The sequence below is a fragment of the Crassostrea angulata genome, chromosome 10, assembly GCF_025612915.1.
Source record: "Crassostrea angulata isolate pt1a10 chromosome 10, ASM2561291v2, whole genome shotgun sequence".
NCBI classification, from domain to species: Eukaryota; Metazoa; Mollusca; class Bivalvia; order Ostreida; family Ostreidae; genus Magallana; species Magallana angulata.
The window spans coordinates 32,965,280-32,986,859 of record NC_069120.1 but is presented as its reverse complement, the minus strand read 5'-3'; the positions used below and the strand labels follow the sequence as shown (position 1 = coordinate 32,986,859).

The 21,580-nt window shown below is 31.6% G+C and overlaps 1 protein-coding gene across 8 annotated transcripts; it reads right to left on the bottom strand.

Annotated features, from left to right (window-relative positions):
* Positions 1–282: 282 nt before the first annotated feature.
* LOC128165460 (pro-neuregulin-3, membrane-bound isoform-like) lies at positions 283–18,236 on the bottom strand. 8 transcript variants are annotated; one of them, XM_052830018.1, is made up of 9 exons: positions 16,556–18,236; positions 15,629–15,714; positions 13,619–13,713; positions 9,139–9,251; positions 7,382–7,562; positions 6,311–6,372; positions 3,459–3,561; positions 3,157–3,208; positions 283–2,253 (listed from the first exon to the last, which is right to left on the bottom strand). In XM_052830018.1, the coding sequence occupies exons 4-9, from the start codon at positions 9,200–9,202 to the stop codon at positions 2,143–2,145; spliced, it is 573 nt and encodes a 190-aa protein (XP_052685978.1). In that variant the 5' UTR covers positions 9,203–9,251; positions 13,619–13,713; positions 15,629–15,714; positions 16,556–18,236; the 3' UTR covers positions 283–2,142. The 8 variants fall into 8 exon arrangements, with proteins under 8 accessions (XP_052685978.1, XP_052685977.1, XP_052685983.1 ...); XM_052830017.1 differs by having other exon boundaries at positions 15,629–18,236; XM_052830023.1 differs by lacking the exons at positions 15,629–15,714; positions 16,556–18,236 and adding an exon at positions 15,293–15,616 and having other exon boundaries at positions 283–2,241.
* Between the last annotated feature and the right edge of the window lie 3,344 nt (positions 18,237–21,580).

The following is a 21,580-nucleotide window of genomic DNA, read 5'->3' as shown; positions in this document are numbered from 1 at the left end:
ATATGATATATGTATATGATATTGTGTCAAAACAGTTTCCATCATTAAATATGATTTTAATAATGTATAATATGATAAAGGTGGTGTCATAAAGGTGACGCCTCATAAAGGTGATGCCTCATCTCGGTGAGCTTTGTAATTTGTGATTACCTATATTTGTAATATAAAATTTATACCCATTAAATGCCCATAGGAAGAGGCTGGGGGAGTGTTAACCTTCAACTGTTGGCTCCAGCAGTGATATAATAATTTTAAGTAAAGTTTTAAAATAATAAAACATCATGTTGCCATTTCTGTTTATTTGTACAAATACATTCCTGTTGCCAAAGGAATCCATATTTTTTTTATAATTTCACATTACACTGAAAAAGTTATTCTTCAAATAATTTTGTTTGAATTTAAAATTACAAAAGTAATAGAAAACCAAGTTAAAAAAAAAATTAAACAAAGTATAAAGCATCCAATTATGTTAGCAACAAATCACTTGACAATTGAACAAAATGTACAGTACAAACAGTGTATGCTGATAGAATAACCACATGAAAGACATGATTTGTGATGAAACTGGAAATGTAAAACATTGTACATGTAGTAGTAAATTAAATATTGCACTCAGAGTAGTGGCGGTACAACTCACTCCCCTAACAATGGAATCTAGCCCTACCAGTCTAATGGACTATGAATACATCACTAACACAATTAATGATATGTATGATTTTGCTGAGGTTTAATAAATAGCCTATTGTATATACAAGTGCCCTCTCATACACACACAGGGATATACTGTACTCTAGATTATCTACTTCGGCCCTCTAGCTACAGACATAGCTTTTCTTCTATTGATTGTCTATCAATTGAAATAACTTTGTACTATTTTATCTAATCAAAGTACCTGTAATGCCAGATTACTACACCATTAAGACGTAAATTCAGTAGCAAGCCAAATTATTCGAAGAAACTAGGTTGGGGTAGGTTTTACAATATAACTCTAATGTTGTTATTATAATAAAGCTTAAACTCTGCAAATATATTTGAAACTTGTTTTCTTTTTTTATAATTTAAAATGATCTTTTTTATTAATAAATAATTTTTCAAGTCAATCAAAGAGTGCATTAAATTTTTGAAAACAATATATTTCATTAAAGCACTTGTTATTAATATTTGCATTGTGTGATTGAAAATCTAAAGGCTGCTATGTCAATGATATTTTATCCAACTCTGCTGTCAATCCTGTCATGTATGCAAGAAAGCAAATTTAAAAGTAACAATATATATATATATATATATATGTTTAAGCCAGCTTCTACAACTCTCTCTCTCTCTCTCTCTCTCTCTCTCTCTCTCTCTCTCTCTCTCTCTCTCTTATACAACCATTAAAAAATAAAACAACATATTCTTGATAAACAATTGTGGAGATAATTATGGATTTATGTTATCCAGTGGCCAAAGATATCATATACATGTATTATATAACGGTGATTAAGGACCTTAGTGTTTAAACTCTGTGTAGCAGCTTATGTCAATGATTCAATCTCTATAGAATCATATACTACAACAATCACAAAAATATGTATGCAACAAGTTAATCATAAGTAGGTTTGATGCCTGGTACCATTGTTTTTAAACACAACTTTTAAATTGGTTAAATCCTTCACATTTTAATCTCCTCCTTTTTCAGGAATAAAGAATAAATACGTTAAATGTACATGTTTGTATTTTGATTGCATTCAAGATGAAGGAATGTGCGATGTTTTGGCTGCAAGCCCAGGTTACTGGATTTCAAAGGTATGAGAATATGTTATAATAAATAATATGCCATCTACAATATGTACAAAGAACATCCAAATGCATTCTATAATAAAATGTAAAGTATACAATAAAATTGTTCTCTCTCACTTACATAAAACTATAGCTCCATGAAATGTCACAACAATGGCACAATGTTCAACTTGTTCACAACTTGTTTGAATAAATGCAGTGTCAGAAAGACAGATCTGATCAGAGCTGAGTATCAGTCTCACGGGCTGTCACCGTCACAGAAATGATGGACACCAACATATACAATGTTGTATACAATACACAATCCTTGCTGCTTTGTTGGTTTTTTGCTGAGTATAACAAGTTCACACACAACTTCCGAGGCTACACCCGAGTTTCACTTTGAATGGGGGCTCCATTTCTTATCAGTAATTGTTCTGTCTCCTGGTGTCCTCCATTTGTAGCTGTATTAGGTCCCGGGCTCTGTGATCGAAACTACATAATTTAAAACAAAACTGTTAATTCTTTATCATTCTTTATTGACTTGATGAGAAATTTTACCTCAATGTAAATGAGTTAATTAGGAGCACCAACTTATAAAATCTAAGGTTAAATCAATATGTCATTAAATATCAATGTATTTCTTGATTCCATATGTATTGATAATCCACAGCATACATGTATCAAAATGACACTTGAAATTACAGTATGTATTGGTCACATGGTTTCATGCAATTTTGTAAGAATAGTTTCTAAAAAAGCAAATACAAATAATTTGAAGCAATTGTTGTCAATTAATATTTTGAAAATCTAATTACTGTTGAAGCAGAAATATTCGTTGAGGATTTAATTTCGTTATTTTCATTTGCAGTATAAATAGTGAAGTTAAATCCATGCCGAATTTTTAACCCAAATATTAATGAATACAAAAATATTACGATATGATGAAATTAAATGCCTATGAAATTTTATTTGTTTTAGAAACAATGAAATTTTGACCCAATGAAAATATGTGCTTCTACGAAATTAAATGCCTACGAAATTTTATTTGTTTTAGAAACAGCAAAATTTTGACTCAACGGAAATATGTGCTTCTACAGTACTTAAATTTTATACAGAATGCATAATTTCAGTTTTGTACTTTTAAAAGTATATTCTAATTAAGCAATAATCAAATAAAAGATTCAATAATTTATGTTTTCCTAGTGTAGAAATATTAAAGTTTGTGATTATAATCGCCAAAGTCCATAAAAACAGACAAACACAGAGTGGAAAGGGCTATTTTGCATGGTAGGCTTTTTCACATACTATAGTGTTGATTAATTCAATATTACGTTCACCAGCATTACAGACTTTGTTTACACACCTCTAAACTCATTACTGACTATATAAACGTACCTCTTTTTCGTTTTTTTCCTTCTCTTTTTCTTGTGCTTTCCTCCTAATATACCTAAATAAAAATATAGGTAGATTAGTACATGTAATATATGTATTGTTGGTAACAGATCATTTACATGTATCACCTTGTTTTTACATTTTGTGATTCTGCATTTCTTTGGCCTAACTATATAAATTCATATGCCACACTTAATGATTTATATTAATGAAGCTATCAATATATTCGGTTGAAGTGGAGAATAATAACAGTTAAAAATAACTGGTTCAAAACCTTAATTGAGATATCATCAGCACAGTCCTACCTTTTGCGCAGCACAAGGATGCACACGATGACCGTGACAAAGAGCACAATGCCCACCACACTGGCTGCTATGGCCGCTGCCTTTACATGATCTTCTCTTTCCCCTGTAAAACAGAACACATTTTTAAATCTTAAATCACAGTCACAGATCATTACATGAGCTGTGTCAACACCAGACCTACAGATCAGTCTTTGATACAGACTAATGCACACAATTATCAATGCTAGTGTTGCCGCTAAGAAATATGGAATTTATTTACCGCAATAATACATTACATATAATATAAGTTATATATATATATATATATATATATATATATATATATATATATATATATATATATATATATATATATATATATATATATATATATATATATAAATAAAACTTAAATAAATGAAAACACAAAGATCGAGTAAAACATAAGCGCTTTCATTTTCTTCAGATGTTTTACAATACTAACATGGTAACGTTTGTTATGACGTCATAATAGTTTAACGGCGTCTTCAAGTCTCTGAATGACGTCATATTTTCCCGTATTTTTAGATATCACAATACTAATAATAACAGATTATATAACACGGTTAAAACATGAATAACACATTTAGAATACTCAGATGTTACATTAAGCTATTCAATTTAGGAAAATGTTAGCTTGATATATATATATATATATATATATATATCAAATGCTTTAACTGGTAGGGTTGACATCCAAAAAATATAGAATGTTATTCACTTACAGTTAAAAGAGAAGGAAGCAGAAATATGAATACAGTAGGAAAAATAAGCATTTTGTAGATCATTAATGGCAAATTAATTGTGACTTTATCAGGAGGATGAATGAATGAGTAAACTTGCAAATTAAAGGACAGTTTCATTAATCTTTAGCTACATCACTATAAAGTAATTGTTAAGATCAGTCCTACAATCACCAATGCACATAGAGAGGATCTGATATGTAAATGCATGTGTTAATTTAGCTTAAATAATCTAAAACAGTTGAATTTGGTTACCATAAATAGGTCACTAATAACATTATAAGAAAAATGAATCAAGATATATTGGTTACATATGAGATTAGTGTGTTGTACATGTATTTTTTTGATGTGCAGCTATATATAGCCAAAATACCAAGAAGATGAGCAATAATAATTTGTGAAACTCATTCTCTCAGTTTACTATAGCTCACAGTAAAACTTGCCAATCAATCAATTTAATCCTACTCTTTTTCTATTTGATTGATGATAGTTCTGGTAAAAAAAAAAATTAAGGTGGTTGGGACACCTCCATATTGTGACCCACTTCTTATTGAAATGAACACAAAAAAATCAAGTGATTATTACTAATTTTTTTCTTTCCCAAAATTGTTACCTTATAAGACTGTAGCGCAATGGGTTAATTAGAGCATTAACTACTAAGTTTTGAGTTTGAATTCCACTGGGGCTTTTATAATTTTTACCTTTCCAAAAAAAAAATTAAATATTTTTGGGTCAAATATTGCATAATTTGAAAATTCTAAAACAGTGAAAGCATATGTATTGATTACAATGGACATTAATATTGACAAGTGTCCCATACAAACTTAAGTGTATATAATATAAAATGCAGAACTATTATTCATAAGACAAGGCAAGTTAAACTGCTGGAAAATTAGGTTAAATTTGCATTTATATAGTAAGGCTAAGCAAAATAAAAAGTGTTATTTCAACTTTTTGTTATGTCCCTTTGCTCACAGAAAAATTAATTTTATTATACCGGTAATAGGCATTCGAAGAGTAGATTTAGAAAATGTTAGAATAGTATAGAATTTTACACTTACACAGCGATCCTACAATACATCAATGAGTTAACAAACATATTTAAGATGGTTAAATTGCATCTAAAAGCTCAACATGTGTAGCTAGGATATATGGTGTTTCTGTGAACAATGTTGCTTTTGTGACTGGGTGTCTTAACAATAAAATATTCAACAGACCGAAATATTGTCCTATGAATGGCATGGACACCAGATAATCAAAAAATAAAACTTACCAGTAATTAACCAATTGAAGAAAAAATTAAGCTTGCCAATCAACTTGTTCAAAGATATTATTGTGAGTTGTAAACATCTATTCAATGGTATGCAAATTAATTTTAAACTCATGTACCTATTTCATATCAGAGAGCTTGGAAAAAATGCTGGGTGATATATCTGTGATTTAATTAAATTTAGTGTTTGGTAATGGGACAAATTTAAACACACATTTTTCAATTCTTTTTCCTATATGCATATAAATTGTATTGAATTCCTCACCGATTAAATGCTACGGCTGTATTTGTCTTTGGGGAGTCCTAAATTAACTGATATTGTGGAAGTGCAAACTATTTACAACATTTTCTAACAATTAAATGCACCTGTTGTTAGTGTGGAAAATTAAAAATAAAATCCATGAAAATTTAAAAAGCCAGTTACAACAGATGACAGTAGTAAGGGATTAAATTTCTCTCTTTTATGAATAATTCACAGAAAATCTTATAAGCTAGTTTTTCATGTGGTTGAGTTTTTTTAAAAAAATGTCCTCGCGAATAGTTTTCTTGCTGTTGTTAGCTAATAGATGTTTCTATGAACAAAGAAGTTCCTTTGTTAATTTCTTCAATGCTATATTAAATAATGCAGCCTATAGGTCTAATACAAATGTGAAATGACACACTACGATATAAAATGTCCTGGAGTAAAACAAAACGTAGCCACAACACAAAGAAGACTAGATTTGCAGCAAAAAGGTGTGACTTAAAATAGAGTGAATTAATTAAGCGAAATTAAAATATGCATTAACTATTCATTAGTATTTTGTCTGCTGTACACTTACGTTGAAAGATCAATGTTGGATCAATGTAAAAACAGGTTTTCCCAATGTAGTTCTCTTTACAGCTAAAAAGAAAAAGATATTCAAGTGAAAGACCCAGTATAAAGAAGCTTCATTTATAACATTAAATTAAAGATATTTCTTTCAAAAACATTCAATCAAGAATATTTCTTTTGGAAATATTTTAACAATAGAAAGCAGAATTTGTCTTCATTTATAAATGTAATCTAGTATATACAAATATATAATTTAGGTCTTTTTTTACAAGTTGTTTTTCTTATGAATGGTGTCAGGTAATTGAATTTACAGAAACTTTATATAAAATTATATTTGAACAAGTTTTCCATTGGGAAATTTACTTTGAATATGTCATGTTTATGTAAAAAGTCTTGAAAAAACACTCATAAATAACATGAGCTTATCATCAGTTATGAATGTTAGTGTTTATTTTATAGCCACTATTCTACGTTCTGCCTTTCCTTTCAGAGTTGGCATTCCAAAATTAAATTTACTGAGACTACTGTTCCAGTTTCTTCCCATTATTGATTGATGAAGACAAAGTGTTTCACATCTTGTAAAGTTAATTAGCAAATAAAGTTAGCAAATAAATTTGTACGTGTATTATGTTGTCTCTTTTCAGCATTAAATATTGATGAACGACGGGTGTTTTGATCATATCATCATTTACTGTATATTGTTTGAGAATCTTCCAGGGCTGTCATAACTCGCTTTAATATAACTCAACAAATGACACTCAAATTTTGGTTGCATATTAAAGATGACTTACTAAAGCATTGTAAACATTAAAATCAGAGAAATAATTTTTGACCAAAATCGTGACCATGCCCCTTTAAAATGTCTAAGAATAGTGATTTTAAAATAAGTACCTTCTATTCATACATAGACAGAGGAATTTACATTAGTTCTTTTCAAACTCTCATGGAGAAAGGATAGGGTTTCTATATCTTTTTTCATCTTTTACTGACAACATATCATCAAATGATTGACAGATTTTTCCCTTTATATTTCCTCAGAGAGAATATTTTGTAGGTTGTTTCTTTTTTTTTTACTTACTAACAATGGGTTGTTCTATGCCCTTCTTCAAACTCCATGACGAAACAGGTTCCTCCATTGAGACAACCTTGTGACACAGTTTCATTTTGTGTGCAAGGTTTCCTGTTACTGACAAAAGAGGTAGTTGTCACTGGTGCAGCAGTGGTGGGGCGGGGGGTGGCCGGCGTTCTACCACAACCATCTACAACAGGCAATAGAACATTCAACCATCTACAACAGGCAGTAGAACATTCAACAATCTACAACAGGTAATAGACCATTCAACCATCTACAACAGGCAGTAGATCATTCAAATGTCTACAACAGGTGATATAACATTCAACCATCTACAACAGGCAGTAGATCATTCAACCATCTACAACAGGTAATAGACCATTCAACCATCTACAACAGGCAGTAGATCATTCAAATGTCTACAACAGGTGATATAACATTCAACCATCTACAACAGGTGATATAACATTCAACCATCTACAAAAGGTGATATAACATTCAACCACCTACAACAAGTGATATAACATTCAACCATCTACAACAGGTGATATAACATTCAACCATATACAAAAGGCAGTAGAACACGAATCCATAAAACATTCAACTATCCATAATATGTAATTTGACATTCAACCATCTACAGTAGAACATTTAACCATATACAAAAGGCAGTAGAACATATTGTATCTTTAATAGAACATAAGGCAACAGAACATTGTGTCTTCAACAACAATTAACAAAATGCAGGCTATTTTAAATTTAAACAACCATCCACAACAAGCAAAAGAACCTTCTACCTTAAACAACAGGCAATAGGTGTCTTAAAAAACATCTACAACAGGCAGTACAATATTCTTACTTCAACAATCATCTACAATAGGCTATAGAACATTCTTTTAGCTGGTTAAAAAAGACTTCAAAAACAAGACTTGAAAATATAGATTTGATGCTTACACCATACCTTGATCATCACATAATTCCTCAGAACATGCAGACAAACAGACAAGTGAAAGAAGCAGCATCACCTCACTGAGACACATGTTTAAACGCATATTGGGAAAATAATGAAATATAGATGCCTTAACGCCTACCTGTAATAATTATATTTATATGTTCTGTTTTTGAGCTTTGAAGACTTTGATCTATGATACAGATGATTGACCTTTTCTACCTGTGAAGGTGTTCACATACTTTGCAGACACGTAATGGAATCTTAATCCTGCGTGAATGTTTTCTCCGATAATGCTTGTATGTCGATTATGTGTATGCTGTGTACATTAAAAAGGTTAAATTATTTTTTAAAAGAATTTAGGAATAGTGTAATTTATTTGCGAGCACAGAAAATTCAATATTTTATAACAATTAAAATTAAAGACTTTTCAGAGTGAAATGAGTGTACGTTCCACATACTTTTATGTGACGTTTTTGGTACATGTGAGTGTAGATAATCTGAGGATATGATCCAGCATGTGACTGTTAACAGTGTTGACCAATGAAGGATATGATACAAATTTGATAGTTATAACTGTGCAGACAATCTAATTAACACCTGAATAAGTCAAAATGTTACCTCTGTTGAAAACCTGAGAGTATGAGTTACACAGGACAAACTAACTTAAAAAGTGTAGACAATCAGTGGACATGATACTTACACTAAACTATGAGATATCTGACTGATTTAAACAGCGTGGATAATATGAGGATATAATGGGATGTGACGATGAGCACTGCAGACAATATCATGATGTGATACATGTACTTACACGTGATGGTAAACAGAGTAGAACACACAGTCCAGATGATGTACTGGGGCAGCAGCTGATGCATTCTTCACCTCTCCTCGCTCTGGTGTACACTCATTTGGATGTATCAGGATCTGGAGAGTAAATCAGAACTTATTGGTAATAAATCAACATTTTTTCATATATATTACCGTACTTTATTAGCAGCTTTATTCTGGGAATAAGGGGAGTTGAACAGTAATTAATCTCTAGTCATTTCAGGGGATTTGATTTTGAAAACAAAATCCTCTTTGTAATATCTGATATACACACAGTATATCAATACTTTGTTCTATTCCATTATATCATACCAGTATCTGGCATCTCCTTCAGATCATTTTCCAGATGAATTGGTAACATTTTAGAGTGACTTGTAAGCATGCAGTAATTGTTGAATGTAAAGTGATTATCAAACGGAATGCAATCTAAATCTGACAAAAACTCTACTCCCACCTGTAGGTTTACTCAGGTCTATCATTCATTACTTGACATTCATATTTCTGCTGAATTAAACTATGATGATCGAGATAAATATCAGTGCAACATTAAAAAAAAAAATGTGTTTTTTTTTAATAACTTAACATGTAGCTCCCCAAATTTGGGAAGTTTTTATTTTGAGAAGGAAAATGATTTAATTATATATCACTTAAATAAATTAAATCATGGCATATGCTGTGATTCTTATAGGACTAAATAATATATGTTTTTGAGAAAATTAATCATTTTACAGTTACATAAAATTTTAATCTTGTACTTTTGTTTAGAAAATGCACTATGTACATTACATATCAAAATATTGGATTCATTGTTAAAAACTATATTATTTTGTACATATCTGATTTTATATAAAAAGTTTGAAATGTTGATCTGCAAGTCTAATTTAAGACTAGCAAGATCCAATTCTAAATGAATATAGACACCGTGCAAATTTCACAAACAATATAAATGTAGTATACTTCTCAATATTTGCAATGAGAAGGACTTTGTCATTGCAGTAAATTAAAATATTGCTCATACATTGTTCAAATTGTTTCTATTAATTAAGACCAAGTGTACGTTATATTTGGCTACAGCATACAGGAAGACAAAAATGACAAAAGTGGACAGGCCTGATCTCAGAAGTCAATTAATACAGTCACACAATACTAATATTTTAAATGCTCCTTGAGTTAATAGACCAAAAGATTCTTGATTCTAAAAAAATAACCAGGAAGAAATGAATTCTGCTATCATCATGTACGTTACAAACCAATTTAAAATTCATGAGAAATATCCAACTTTTCAACAACAACAAAAAATGAACTACCGTATTCTATTTGCAGGTACAGGTATTAGCAAATTGATATTTTTATCTTTTAGATTGAAGCATTTTGTAGAATGATGTGTACTTGGCAAACACTGTCTACTTGATTGCTTCCTCCCTGCCCAGGGGCTGTGACTGTCTGATAACGCCCCCACATACCCACACCACGTATCATCTAATCCGACTGCCTACACAGTCCACAGAATGTGTGGCTCTTACAGTGATCACATGCTGGGTTAAACTGATTCAAACAAGCATATAGATTTCACAAACAAATTTTGATAAAACTCAGTCTGCGTAACATTCTTTATACTCATTTCAGAAAATTGCGTTAATGAAATCGCAAAATCCTCCCACTGCATCATCTCAAATTACCGTATAACTTTCAATAGTTACTCAATTTAGTTATAAAAATACAAAATGTACCTTAAATTAGGTATTATAGCTTCGGATTTTACCAAATTTGACTCTAGCATTTGATTAAGTACTTCAGTACTATTCCGGTATATCCATGAAGGTATATCTTGTACCAAAAGTAAAGTATGTATTTATCTAGTGTTCCTTATCACTGGATTTAACATAGACACTAAGCACAACAATAGTGACTCCATTAATTTCCTTAAGCCCCCCCCCCCCCCCCCCCCCCCCCCCCCCCCCCCCCCCGCATTTTATCTGAAGCAATTTCCAACCATAAACCATACATGCTGCAATTTACTGATAAGTAGCATGAATGAAAACAGTTGCAGTTGCTGTTGTAAATAATCATAAATTATTTTCTCCAAGAAAATATTACAAATATCAAGAACCCCATTTTTTATATTCAAGTATTGAAAAAGAGAGTTTGGGAGGTTCTTTCTGTTTTGACTATATAAATCTGTTCTTCTTGTGTTTAAAACTGTAAACTATACATCGCTGAAATCTAATGATGTGTGTACAGACCAAGTGTAAATGATTTCAATAAATGAAAGTGGAGAGGACAGATAAATCTCCAGCATTCACAGGAGACCACAAGGAGTACCAACTGTTACGCATCAGTTCACTTCTGGTGAGGAAGCCTAACATCTGCAATTTAGCCATTGAATTAATATTCATAGGAAAACAACAAGGTCTTTTACACAATCAAAAACTCTTCCTTGTTAATAGAGCAAGTTCTAACAGGATCCTCAATAACCATCATTAAGATAGGACTGGAAATAAAATGACCAACATAATTGAAATAGAGAAATTGATTTGATCCATAAATAGTTTATAAGCTAAGGCATGGTGTCAGAGCACAAAATTAAGTTCCTCCGAACTGAACGAGCAACGTCAGGACAAAAGACAAAAATCCTGCTAAACAGCAACATAACTGAAAGACGTTTGCCTGAGTCTAATGCTTTAATTAACTCTGTAATTGCTCCAATCAATCACAGTAATTAGGCTTTGATCGACTCTCAGAAGTATGGATTTGTTACAGTTTTTGATGTTAAATTATAAATTAAATGGTTCTCATTTAAGGTTTGAAATAAAATTCTTTTCTCTCCATGCATCACAAAACTTTTCATCAAAGACACAGCAATTGCATATTTACTTATTACTGTGTAATCTGCAGTATATAAAATTTCTCAGAATCTGAACAATTAAATTTAAGGTTGTCAAAAACTTAAAAACTCATTACATTAAAGGCATGGTGCATTTACTGTAGCTATCCTTCCACATAAAAATGCTAATGCCATTGCATCACATATATTGCACAACAAACTCATGTGATGTGCAAATTCAACAAAACGATATTGTGATGCCCGAGTTAGCTTACTGAGCCTCACTTACCTGCAGCTAATTCCATCTCTATCTCTGGGTTTGCGATCACCCTGCCTTTCTGATCCACAATGACCCAATCAATATAGAGGTGGCTTGATTTCCTATACCTTCGCAGTCAGCAAGTTCACACATTCTGTGGTTACTCAACTATCTCCTAGCTATTGCCAACTCATAAATAGTTTGCTTTCTGTCTAAATGATGCTCTAATTAACAGTGGGCTGCTGATTGCTCCTCAAAGCATCTGCTTGTATTCATTAACATATAGGTACTGGTATAGACATATATACATACCAGTACAATATACTAGTATGTTGGACATAATGAATATATATAGGTACAATGGTTTTGGGGTTATGTTTACTTAAAACAACAATACAGGTGCCAGTCTGTATACAAGCAATGCTTTTATCTCTAGATCATAAAAAGGAGAGTGTTATAAATTTCCATTTACACATCTTTGTGGTTGGTTGTGACCAATTTGCAAGATATAGATGAAATTGTTTATTTTGATACGTTGAGCTGATCATTTTAGTGGTACATGTATGACTTTATCGATTGACAAGTATGTATACATTAAATACTGCATCATCTGTTGCTTTTTAGTATGCTTTCAGCCAAAGAGCTTCAACGCTATAAGTAATATACACTGTACTTTGGTAGTTAGGGTAAATTCACCCAGACTAATAAATGCAAAGTGTTCAAGTGTTCAATTTAATTAGCATGTGAAACATCCTTTATAGTGATCGAATAGTTTGCTTATTATTATATTGTTATTCTCATGCCCCCCCCCCTTCCTTTTAAGCTCTCACTATATGATCTTACTTTTATCTTAATCAAGAAATTATTTCTGCTCTTTCAAACAGATTCAATCACCAAAATCAAACAGAAAGTCATATACCAAGTTAGATTTCCTGATTTGCTTGCGTATATCAATGAATGCCTTTAGAATCTTTATATCACCTCATCTATGGGGTCATGGTCTAGTTTCATTCTTTAAGGACATTTATTCAATGCTTCATTGAATGGTAAGTAATAGATATAGAGCTTAGGGGTACTTCATGCTATCAAACATTGAATCTATCACATAGCATTATAATCTATTGAATTTTAAACCATGTCATTAGGTTGTGCATGACTAGACTTGGTCACACAATGATATATCCACAGTCTTTCTATACTAAGGGTTGTTATATAATGTTATGTTCTCGAGAGTACCACCCCCACCACAATTACAGGTACCTTGAAATACCCTCTGTCATCAAAATCCAGTGTGACCACAGAAAATGTAGAAAATGTAAACTATGTGGGTGAGGAAATCTTCAGATGAGTATACATGCATCATTGTAATAGTCATCTCACCTTGGTTTAGATTAGATATAATGAATTCCAGAAATCCTTCTCTCTATTTGATCCTCAAAGGTTTGCAATGAATCAGTCAATGTTGATCAGACGTCCTACAAAGAAAACAGTGCATTGTTACTATATAGATGGTTCAAAGCAGTGCATGCAAAAGCTCACCTAATTACAGAGACAATTCATCTGACAGTTCAAAGGTAATTAATCCTGTCATCTAATCACTCAGTCCTAATTACTGGCAATAATTAGCTTAATTGTTAAAACCACAACACGTACATGTATGGTCACTTCTGCTGTTAAGTTGATGAATAGGTATTTAGTAATAGTTTGTTTCCTTAATGATAAAAAATATGATGCCATTCAATAGATTGCATAATTCTAGATAGCATTCAGATACTGGAAAGGAATTTAGGGAAAAAGGAATGGCATTTTATGATAAAACAGAATGCAGAATTCACATATGAAAAGATTGGATACTGCCCAAAGGTATTATAAAGATGGAAAAAAGAGATAGAACATTTCGGGAATGTTTCATTCACATATAATACTGAGAACTTCAAACAAAGCATTAACACAATATCAAGTAAATCAATGAGACATTAAAGCTTACGGCGAATGAAATATACCATGATCCTCACATACCAAATCCGTGATTCAAGTTACTCCATAGTTCCAGGAATAACATGGGAGCTAGTTGATATTTTCATGAATTCCCGTGAATAAATCAAGAAGTTTGTAAAGAACACTCACTGAAGATGCACCATTAATTCCATCAATTATTAAACACAAACTCGAGAGTAACATGTGCTTGGCACATCTCCATGACAAAGTGTACAACTTGCTACCTGTTCCGCCGACCATGTGCACACCCTGCCGTTTGATTTACTCCTCAGCATAATGATAACAGACAAGTGAAAATCTAATGAATGAGAGCTAGTAGCTAAGGGAACTCATTTAATTACCTTTGAAAAAAACCAGCTAAATATATATAGTCCTTCATTGTCTGAAATCATTTTTTAATCATATACATTTGTAATGACTGGTTTATCAATGACAGACCCATATTATACTAGCTGGTATAACTACAATACTGGTATGTAAGTAATTTGATCTCTTCACCAAAAGGAAGTAAATGTATAATTATCCAGGACAAGCCAATAGTTTCTCAATTAGAAAAGCATTGTAATAATTTAAAATCTAGGACAACTTTCTGTGTTCTGTTGGGTACCAGTATGGAATCGATGGGTTGTTATGATCATAAATCTCTTCACAACTTAATGCCCACAAATATGTGTATACAGCTTTCAATCTAAATGTAAATATAAAATAAATTCATGCACTGTAGAGCTTAGATTTAAATTTATATTTGCGTAAAGGACATGTAACAGCTATAGAAGACTTATCAGATTGTATTTGTCCATTCATTCATCTGAATAATGGGTCTTATATTCAACTGTAGAGAACTAGATGAAAAAATGTCTCTGTGAAAACCCACATTCACATAATTTAACTGTACTGCCACTATCATTTGACATTCTTGAAATAGTTGAGGTAAGGTTTCAGACAAACCTGCATTTAATGCTTACACAGGTATGTGTATACTACACCTGGACCAGGTTTACACTTGTTCACAGACAACAGGCATACACATGTTAAGGTGAAAATCAAATACTGTACCTTTTGGACAGTCATGAGTAGTCATATCTACACGATTTATACCATTTTTTTTTTTACGTATATATCACAACCCTTTAAGTTCCAATTAGGTCAACACCACACAAATAGTACTGTTGCTGTCCAATGAATACTTATGAAAGAAAAGTAATCCGAAAGGAAGGTCATTCATAAAATAAGGACACCATGCTTCCCAACAAGCCAGCACTGGGACAAGTTTCATTTACGCCTATATTAAGGTCAATATCATCTCCTTCTATAGTCAGGTGGACCGAGGCAGCCATGCATGTTGTACTGTACAACAGAGGTCTTATCTGACAAACCTAGGCCCAGTCTTACCTTTAAATGATATATTGTCTTGTTTGTTTTCCCACAAGGTTGTCCCGAGTTGACTATATAATACGAGATTCTTGAACTTGACCAAGCTGAAAAAAAAGGAATCAAACTTTTGAAAAAAGACATGCACACCTCTTTTAAATAATAATTGTTATCCTTAGATATTATAAGTTGTTTATATTGATTAGTCATTTTAGTTTATCTTGGTGATTTAAGAATGATACAACCAATCTTTAATTTTCACATCTGAGTTAATGACCAATGGTAATTAATACTATTTTTCGTTTAATTTGCAAGATTAAAAATCATTCATTTAATTTCACACTGATATGAATGAAATAATTCAGAGCATTGTTAATATTTACCTTGTACTTTAAAAATAGTACATATAACATATATATGAACCTATAGTTCAGGGAGAGCACGGAGAGGGGAAAGGAATTTGTTGCAAGTGACAAGCAGGAAAAAGCCACCCAAGTAGATTGAAGATTGAAAGTGGGTCCAATTCAAACATAAGCACAGTGAACGACCGAGACACGTGCATTGTCATCGCTACAGTACCACACCATTACATTCCTTCATCATGAATCTTAAATCGGGGGCTAAAACTGCAAGAGGCTTTGTGGGTTTATCTGGAAGATGTCACTGACACCCTATATCAATCTCAGTTCATTTACAATGAATTTTAGGAAACCATTTCAAAGAAATTAAAATTTGTGCGTCAGTAATTCTTACAATTCATTTTTTATTTTTTATTGATCAATCTTGATTGAAAATAAACATTTTTTTCAGTGAATCTAATTTAGGCAAATGTTTATGGTGCATCTAAAATAATTAAACTCACACAAGCTTCTTCGATAAATGATGACATGTATTTAATTGAGTATCTAACCTGTACAACAGGCAATAGACTAATTAATTAATACCTACTGTGGACTACACAAGAGAGCAGCGCTGGATTGTACGGAGTCTGTTAAGCCTACAGCTATTTAGCTTTAATAACCACTACTTTTATCTTCCTAATAAAATTAGCTCCACCCACGACTGGCTTCGTGTTTGAGAAGCATTTCCTTGGGCATTACGTGCTCTAACATCACTCAAGAGGGTTTCCTCCATATTTAACCAAACAAACCTTGTATCCATACAAACCCTGATCTGTGGAATGTTTTAGTGTTCAGGCGCCAATCACTGCTGGTCTCCAACCGTTTATAAATACTTGGCAATTGAACTTCAGATTCATCCACGATGAGCCAATATATTTATCATTAATTTTTCAAAGCTGCATGGAATTTCACATATTTAATACAAACATCTGACTTAAGTTCATCAGCACACTTAAAAATAAGCTAATATTTTAAAAAGTAATACAGTTTTTGATTCAAATACCAGCCAATTACTTGGCAATATGGTAATTTTCACTGTACTGTGTCTCAAGAGTTCCCATTTTCCCTTAGAAAAATTAGATGTTTAACATTCTTGCATTTAAAAATACATAATGATTATATAACAAACAAATAGATACATATTAAACATAAATAACACATAGTCAAAAAAATCATTCAAAAAATCCTTACATCACCCACTAAATTTATAATATCAACATACCAGATATTATTAGCTGCTGTTGAATATTATTTTAATTCAAAAATTCTGGTACAAACGATCAATCTAAAGATAGAAGTGTATAGTAATCTCTCTCTCTCTCTCTCTCTCTCTCTGGGTAATACCAGTACAAATGTTCTAGATCCATCATTGTCTATACGATCATTGAGTTTATATCCACACCAAGCATCAACAGCTCCTATTCCTAGTGGCTTATGGGTACTGTGGTAAATGATACTTAACGTCTCAAATCCAAATGTCATTTGCCAATCTACTCTGATATAATAAAATTATTTTTCTACTTCAAAGATACCATTTAATTGAATAACAGAGGAATAAAAATGAAGCCAAGATTTTGATCTTTTAGATACTGTCACTAAAGTAACAATGAGTAATTTCTATATAGCATATATCAAACCATAAATGCAATTCATAATATCATAATATCGCTGAGAGCTTAATGCATCTCAGTGGACTAGTCTGCTTAATGTAGTGTTTGTATGTGTATTATCACAATTCATACAGAAACATTCCTATTTACTGCAACCAATTTTAAATTTATTGGTTCATATGAATCATGCTAGCCTCACCATGAATCAGTCTATAACATACAAAATTAAAGTTAATATTTTAAAATATCTACACCAATATTAATTAAATTTAATACATTGCTATAAAACATGAAGTTAATATATAATAATTAATCTTCTTTTGCAACACTGTGTGGGTATATATACATAAGGATCTTTTGAGATGACGAAATAATGCATGAATTTTGGTGTTGATCACTATTTTTTGTAACTCTCCAAACCTTTCCAAACCTGTCTGAAGATTTCAAAACCATATTTATGTATATAATTAATTATTGTATGGGAAAACATTATGCAGGTGACCCATAGGGGATTCATGGATACTGTTTTGACACAATATCGTATATCATATGTTGAAAAATAGTTTGAAAATCATATGATCATTTCATACAGTATTGTAAGATACAATGTTTATCAATAAAATAATAAAAAATACAATCTTGCATCCTATCATACTATACAATATATGTCATATAATAAAATATAACACAGTAATATATAATGACACAATATGATATTGAACATGAACAATATATCATACAATATAATATCATTATATACAATAACTATACATTATACTATCATATGATAAAATATCATATCACATAATACATTAAAATATTGTAACATATAATATTATATCGTGTGATATTGTATTGTATGCTATTGTATTAAATATAAATACATCATATGATTTGTATTAAATGATAAAATATAATAATTATATGACAAAACATTGTATCATTTCATGATATCCGGTGAACTATTTATGTATCAAATAATACAATATCATAATATACAATACTATTACTTATTAGGTTTGTTACTGACTCACTACAGAAATATATGGGGTTGATCAATCTCATAGATGGCGAGGCGAAGCCAAGCCGTCAATGAGATTGATCAACCCCATATATTTCTGTAGTGAGTCAGTAACAAACCTAATAAGTGTTTTGTTTTCCCGAGGACTATCAAGTGACACATTTATTCACAATTAAAAGCGATGATCTACGCAAACCCATGTATACAAGTTCCCTAACATCTCGTCCAATTTAACTCATCTATACTCTTCAGAATATTAACCTCACCTTTTAAGTACTATTTGAAAATCTTCGCTTCACTAATGTTTTCTTACAATGTTTTGTTGCTATTCAATTTTAAAGGTTTTTTCCCTTTCCTCTGCAGATATTTGAGCAAATCTCGATGCTGCCATTTTGTTCTGCTCCAGACACGGCAATGTGACGTCGATATTCAAAGGGCAACTACTCTAATTTTAAAGAATTTTAAAGGGCAACTACTCTAAATATTTTAAGAACTTACGGAACAAGGTTTCTTTGTTAAATAATATGAAATGTCGAAATGAGTAGGCGAAGCGGCGGCCAATGATGGCCATATTGCCTAATATTAATCCTCACCGAACCTACATAGAGATATATGAGGCAATCACGTGCTATGTTTAAACCAATGAAAGTGCGGCATTTCAGTCCGAGGGAAAACAAAGTATCATATGATACAACACATATCACATGATAAATCATAATAAGTCAATAATGAAGTGTTTTTGGAAAAATTAATAATTTTAATTGCTTGATGTCAGTCATATATATCTACGTTACATATATATAAATACCATAGATAACATTATCGGCTTAAATAGCGTAGCGGTAACACGTTGGGCTTTAAGCTGGAATGATTTTAGCATCGTGAGTTCAAAATCCAATGTTGGCGATTGGAAGATTTTCGTTGAAAACAGTTGCCGTGCTCTATTTTGGCATAGTACGCTTACACTATATAAATCCTTTGATACTATGCGAAAATAGATGAGTATTGAATATATAGTGACAAACTGACAGGAGACATAATAAATAACAATATCATATGAAACAATACCATTTGAGACAATAATGCATAATACAATATCAAATTATACAATATTGTATCACATAAAACAGTGGCTAAACATATCATACATTACTATATAAGAGAAATTATGTTATATAATTTAAGAACAGACACATCTATCAAGCAAGTTTGAGTGAGGTAGGAGTTTGTTTAGCATCCTTAATGGAGATCAGGCTCCGCATCTGAAGCTACCTCCTACAGATCAACCAACTATGCAAGTTTGAAATAGTACTACTGTCAACATCAATATTCGTTGAATACTAATTTTCGTGGATTTCGTTGTTGAGTTGATCCATGAAATTAAATGTTCATTGAAATGCAATTTCTATTAACATTTTGTATTGAAAGGGTCATTGGCCACGAATTTACGTATTCTTGAAACTGTGATTTTCACTTTATCCACGAAAATTGAATATTAATGAAACCACAGTATTATCTATCAAACATGTGACCTGTTCCAAACCAACTAAACCTCATCCAGCATCTGAAACCTATGCCTCAGATTCAGCATTCATGCCTGTCAGGTGCATCTGTATCATAAGACGCACCATCCATGGAAGTTTGGTGAATTTAGGACTATCAATAACTAGGTTATAATCTTCAGAGGGCACCTGCAACAAAAACTTTAACCAGCTCTAAAAAGCTTAACCTCCTCCAGCATCAGAAACCTATGGCTCAGATTCAGCATTCAAGCCTGCAGGTGCATTTGTATCATAAGCCGCACCATCCATGCAAGTTTGGTGAATTTAGGACCAGTTGAAACTTAGAAATGGCTATCAAAGGGCACCTGCAACAAAATCTTTAACCTGCTCCAAAACTTTAACCTCCTCCAGCATCTGAAATTCATGGCCCAGATTCAGCATCCAAGTATATCAAGTCCATAAGTACGGTAGGTCCAGATGCATCATCCATGCAAGTTTGGTGAGGATAAGACAAGTAAAACTTAAACCAGGTCCAGTCGCCAATGCGGACACCGATGCCATGGGTATAGCTCCACTGACTTCGTCTCCGTGAGCTAAAAATTGGAGAATGTGTTCCACTGGATAAACTATCCAATAATTGAACTAATATAGAATGTTTTGATGTTTAAAAAAAATCCATATATCAGCTCCAAGACACACAAGACGTTCCTCACTTTTAGATGATTTTTCTTGATATATTTCTTCGTCATTTGCATTTAAACCTGTTACCATAATGCCCAAAAATTCAAGGTGCATTACAAGGAAATTTTTGGAGTTAGAATACATGTAGTTCGGATTTTCTTAATAGCATGCAAAATGCAATTGAATGCTTATTATAATAATAAAGTCATAGTATATATTTTCAATTGAAACTCTATTTCCAAGTAGAAAAATATTATATAACACGAAAAATATAATTATGGAATGACATAGTGGAAATCTTCACATATAGCAGAGATAAGTAGAAATTAATGGAAAATAGGTCGCATTTGACCTAATATTTTTCAATTTGATATTGCTGATTTATTGAAAATATTATTGAAGTTATATTTGATAAAACAAGCAACAAAAAAAAAGATCAGTTATCTCTCTTTGTGTCACCTTGTGAAATCTCACTAATATATATATATATGTGAATGTGTGTGTGATTGAAAAAGGATCAAGGTAGGGTGGTTAAATAATAAAAATGTGTGTGTGTGTGCATTTGTGTGTTACATCATATAAATCTGTTTCTATCCCATGCAACTTACACAATAGAAAATTATTGGCTCATAATATTCTTTTTTATTCAATATTTAATATTAAGCAGACAAGTCAAAGAAGAGATTTAAAAACATATATATAATTATAAATACAAATAATGTTAAAAAAAGAAAAAAAATCCTCCATAATTTTGCATG

What these genes read in the sequence shown, in the direction of transcription:
- LOC128165460 (XM_052830017.1), bottom strand. Translation starts at nt 9,202, where the DNA reads ATGCATCAGCTGCTGCCCCAGTACATCATCTGGACTGTGTGTTCTACT. An exon ending in CATAGAACAACCCATTGTTA is followed by an intron (nt 6,373 to 7,381) that starts GTAAGTAAAAAA and finishes TTTTCTTTTTAG; the next exon opens with CTGTAAAGAGAACTACATTG. An exon ending in TCCAACATTGATCTTTCAAC is followed by an intron (nt 3,562 to 6,310) that starts GTAAGTGTACAG and finishes TCTGTTTTACAG; the next exon opens with GGGAAAGAGAAGATCATGTA.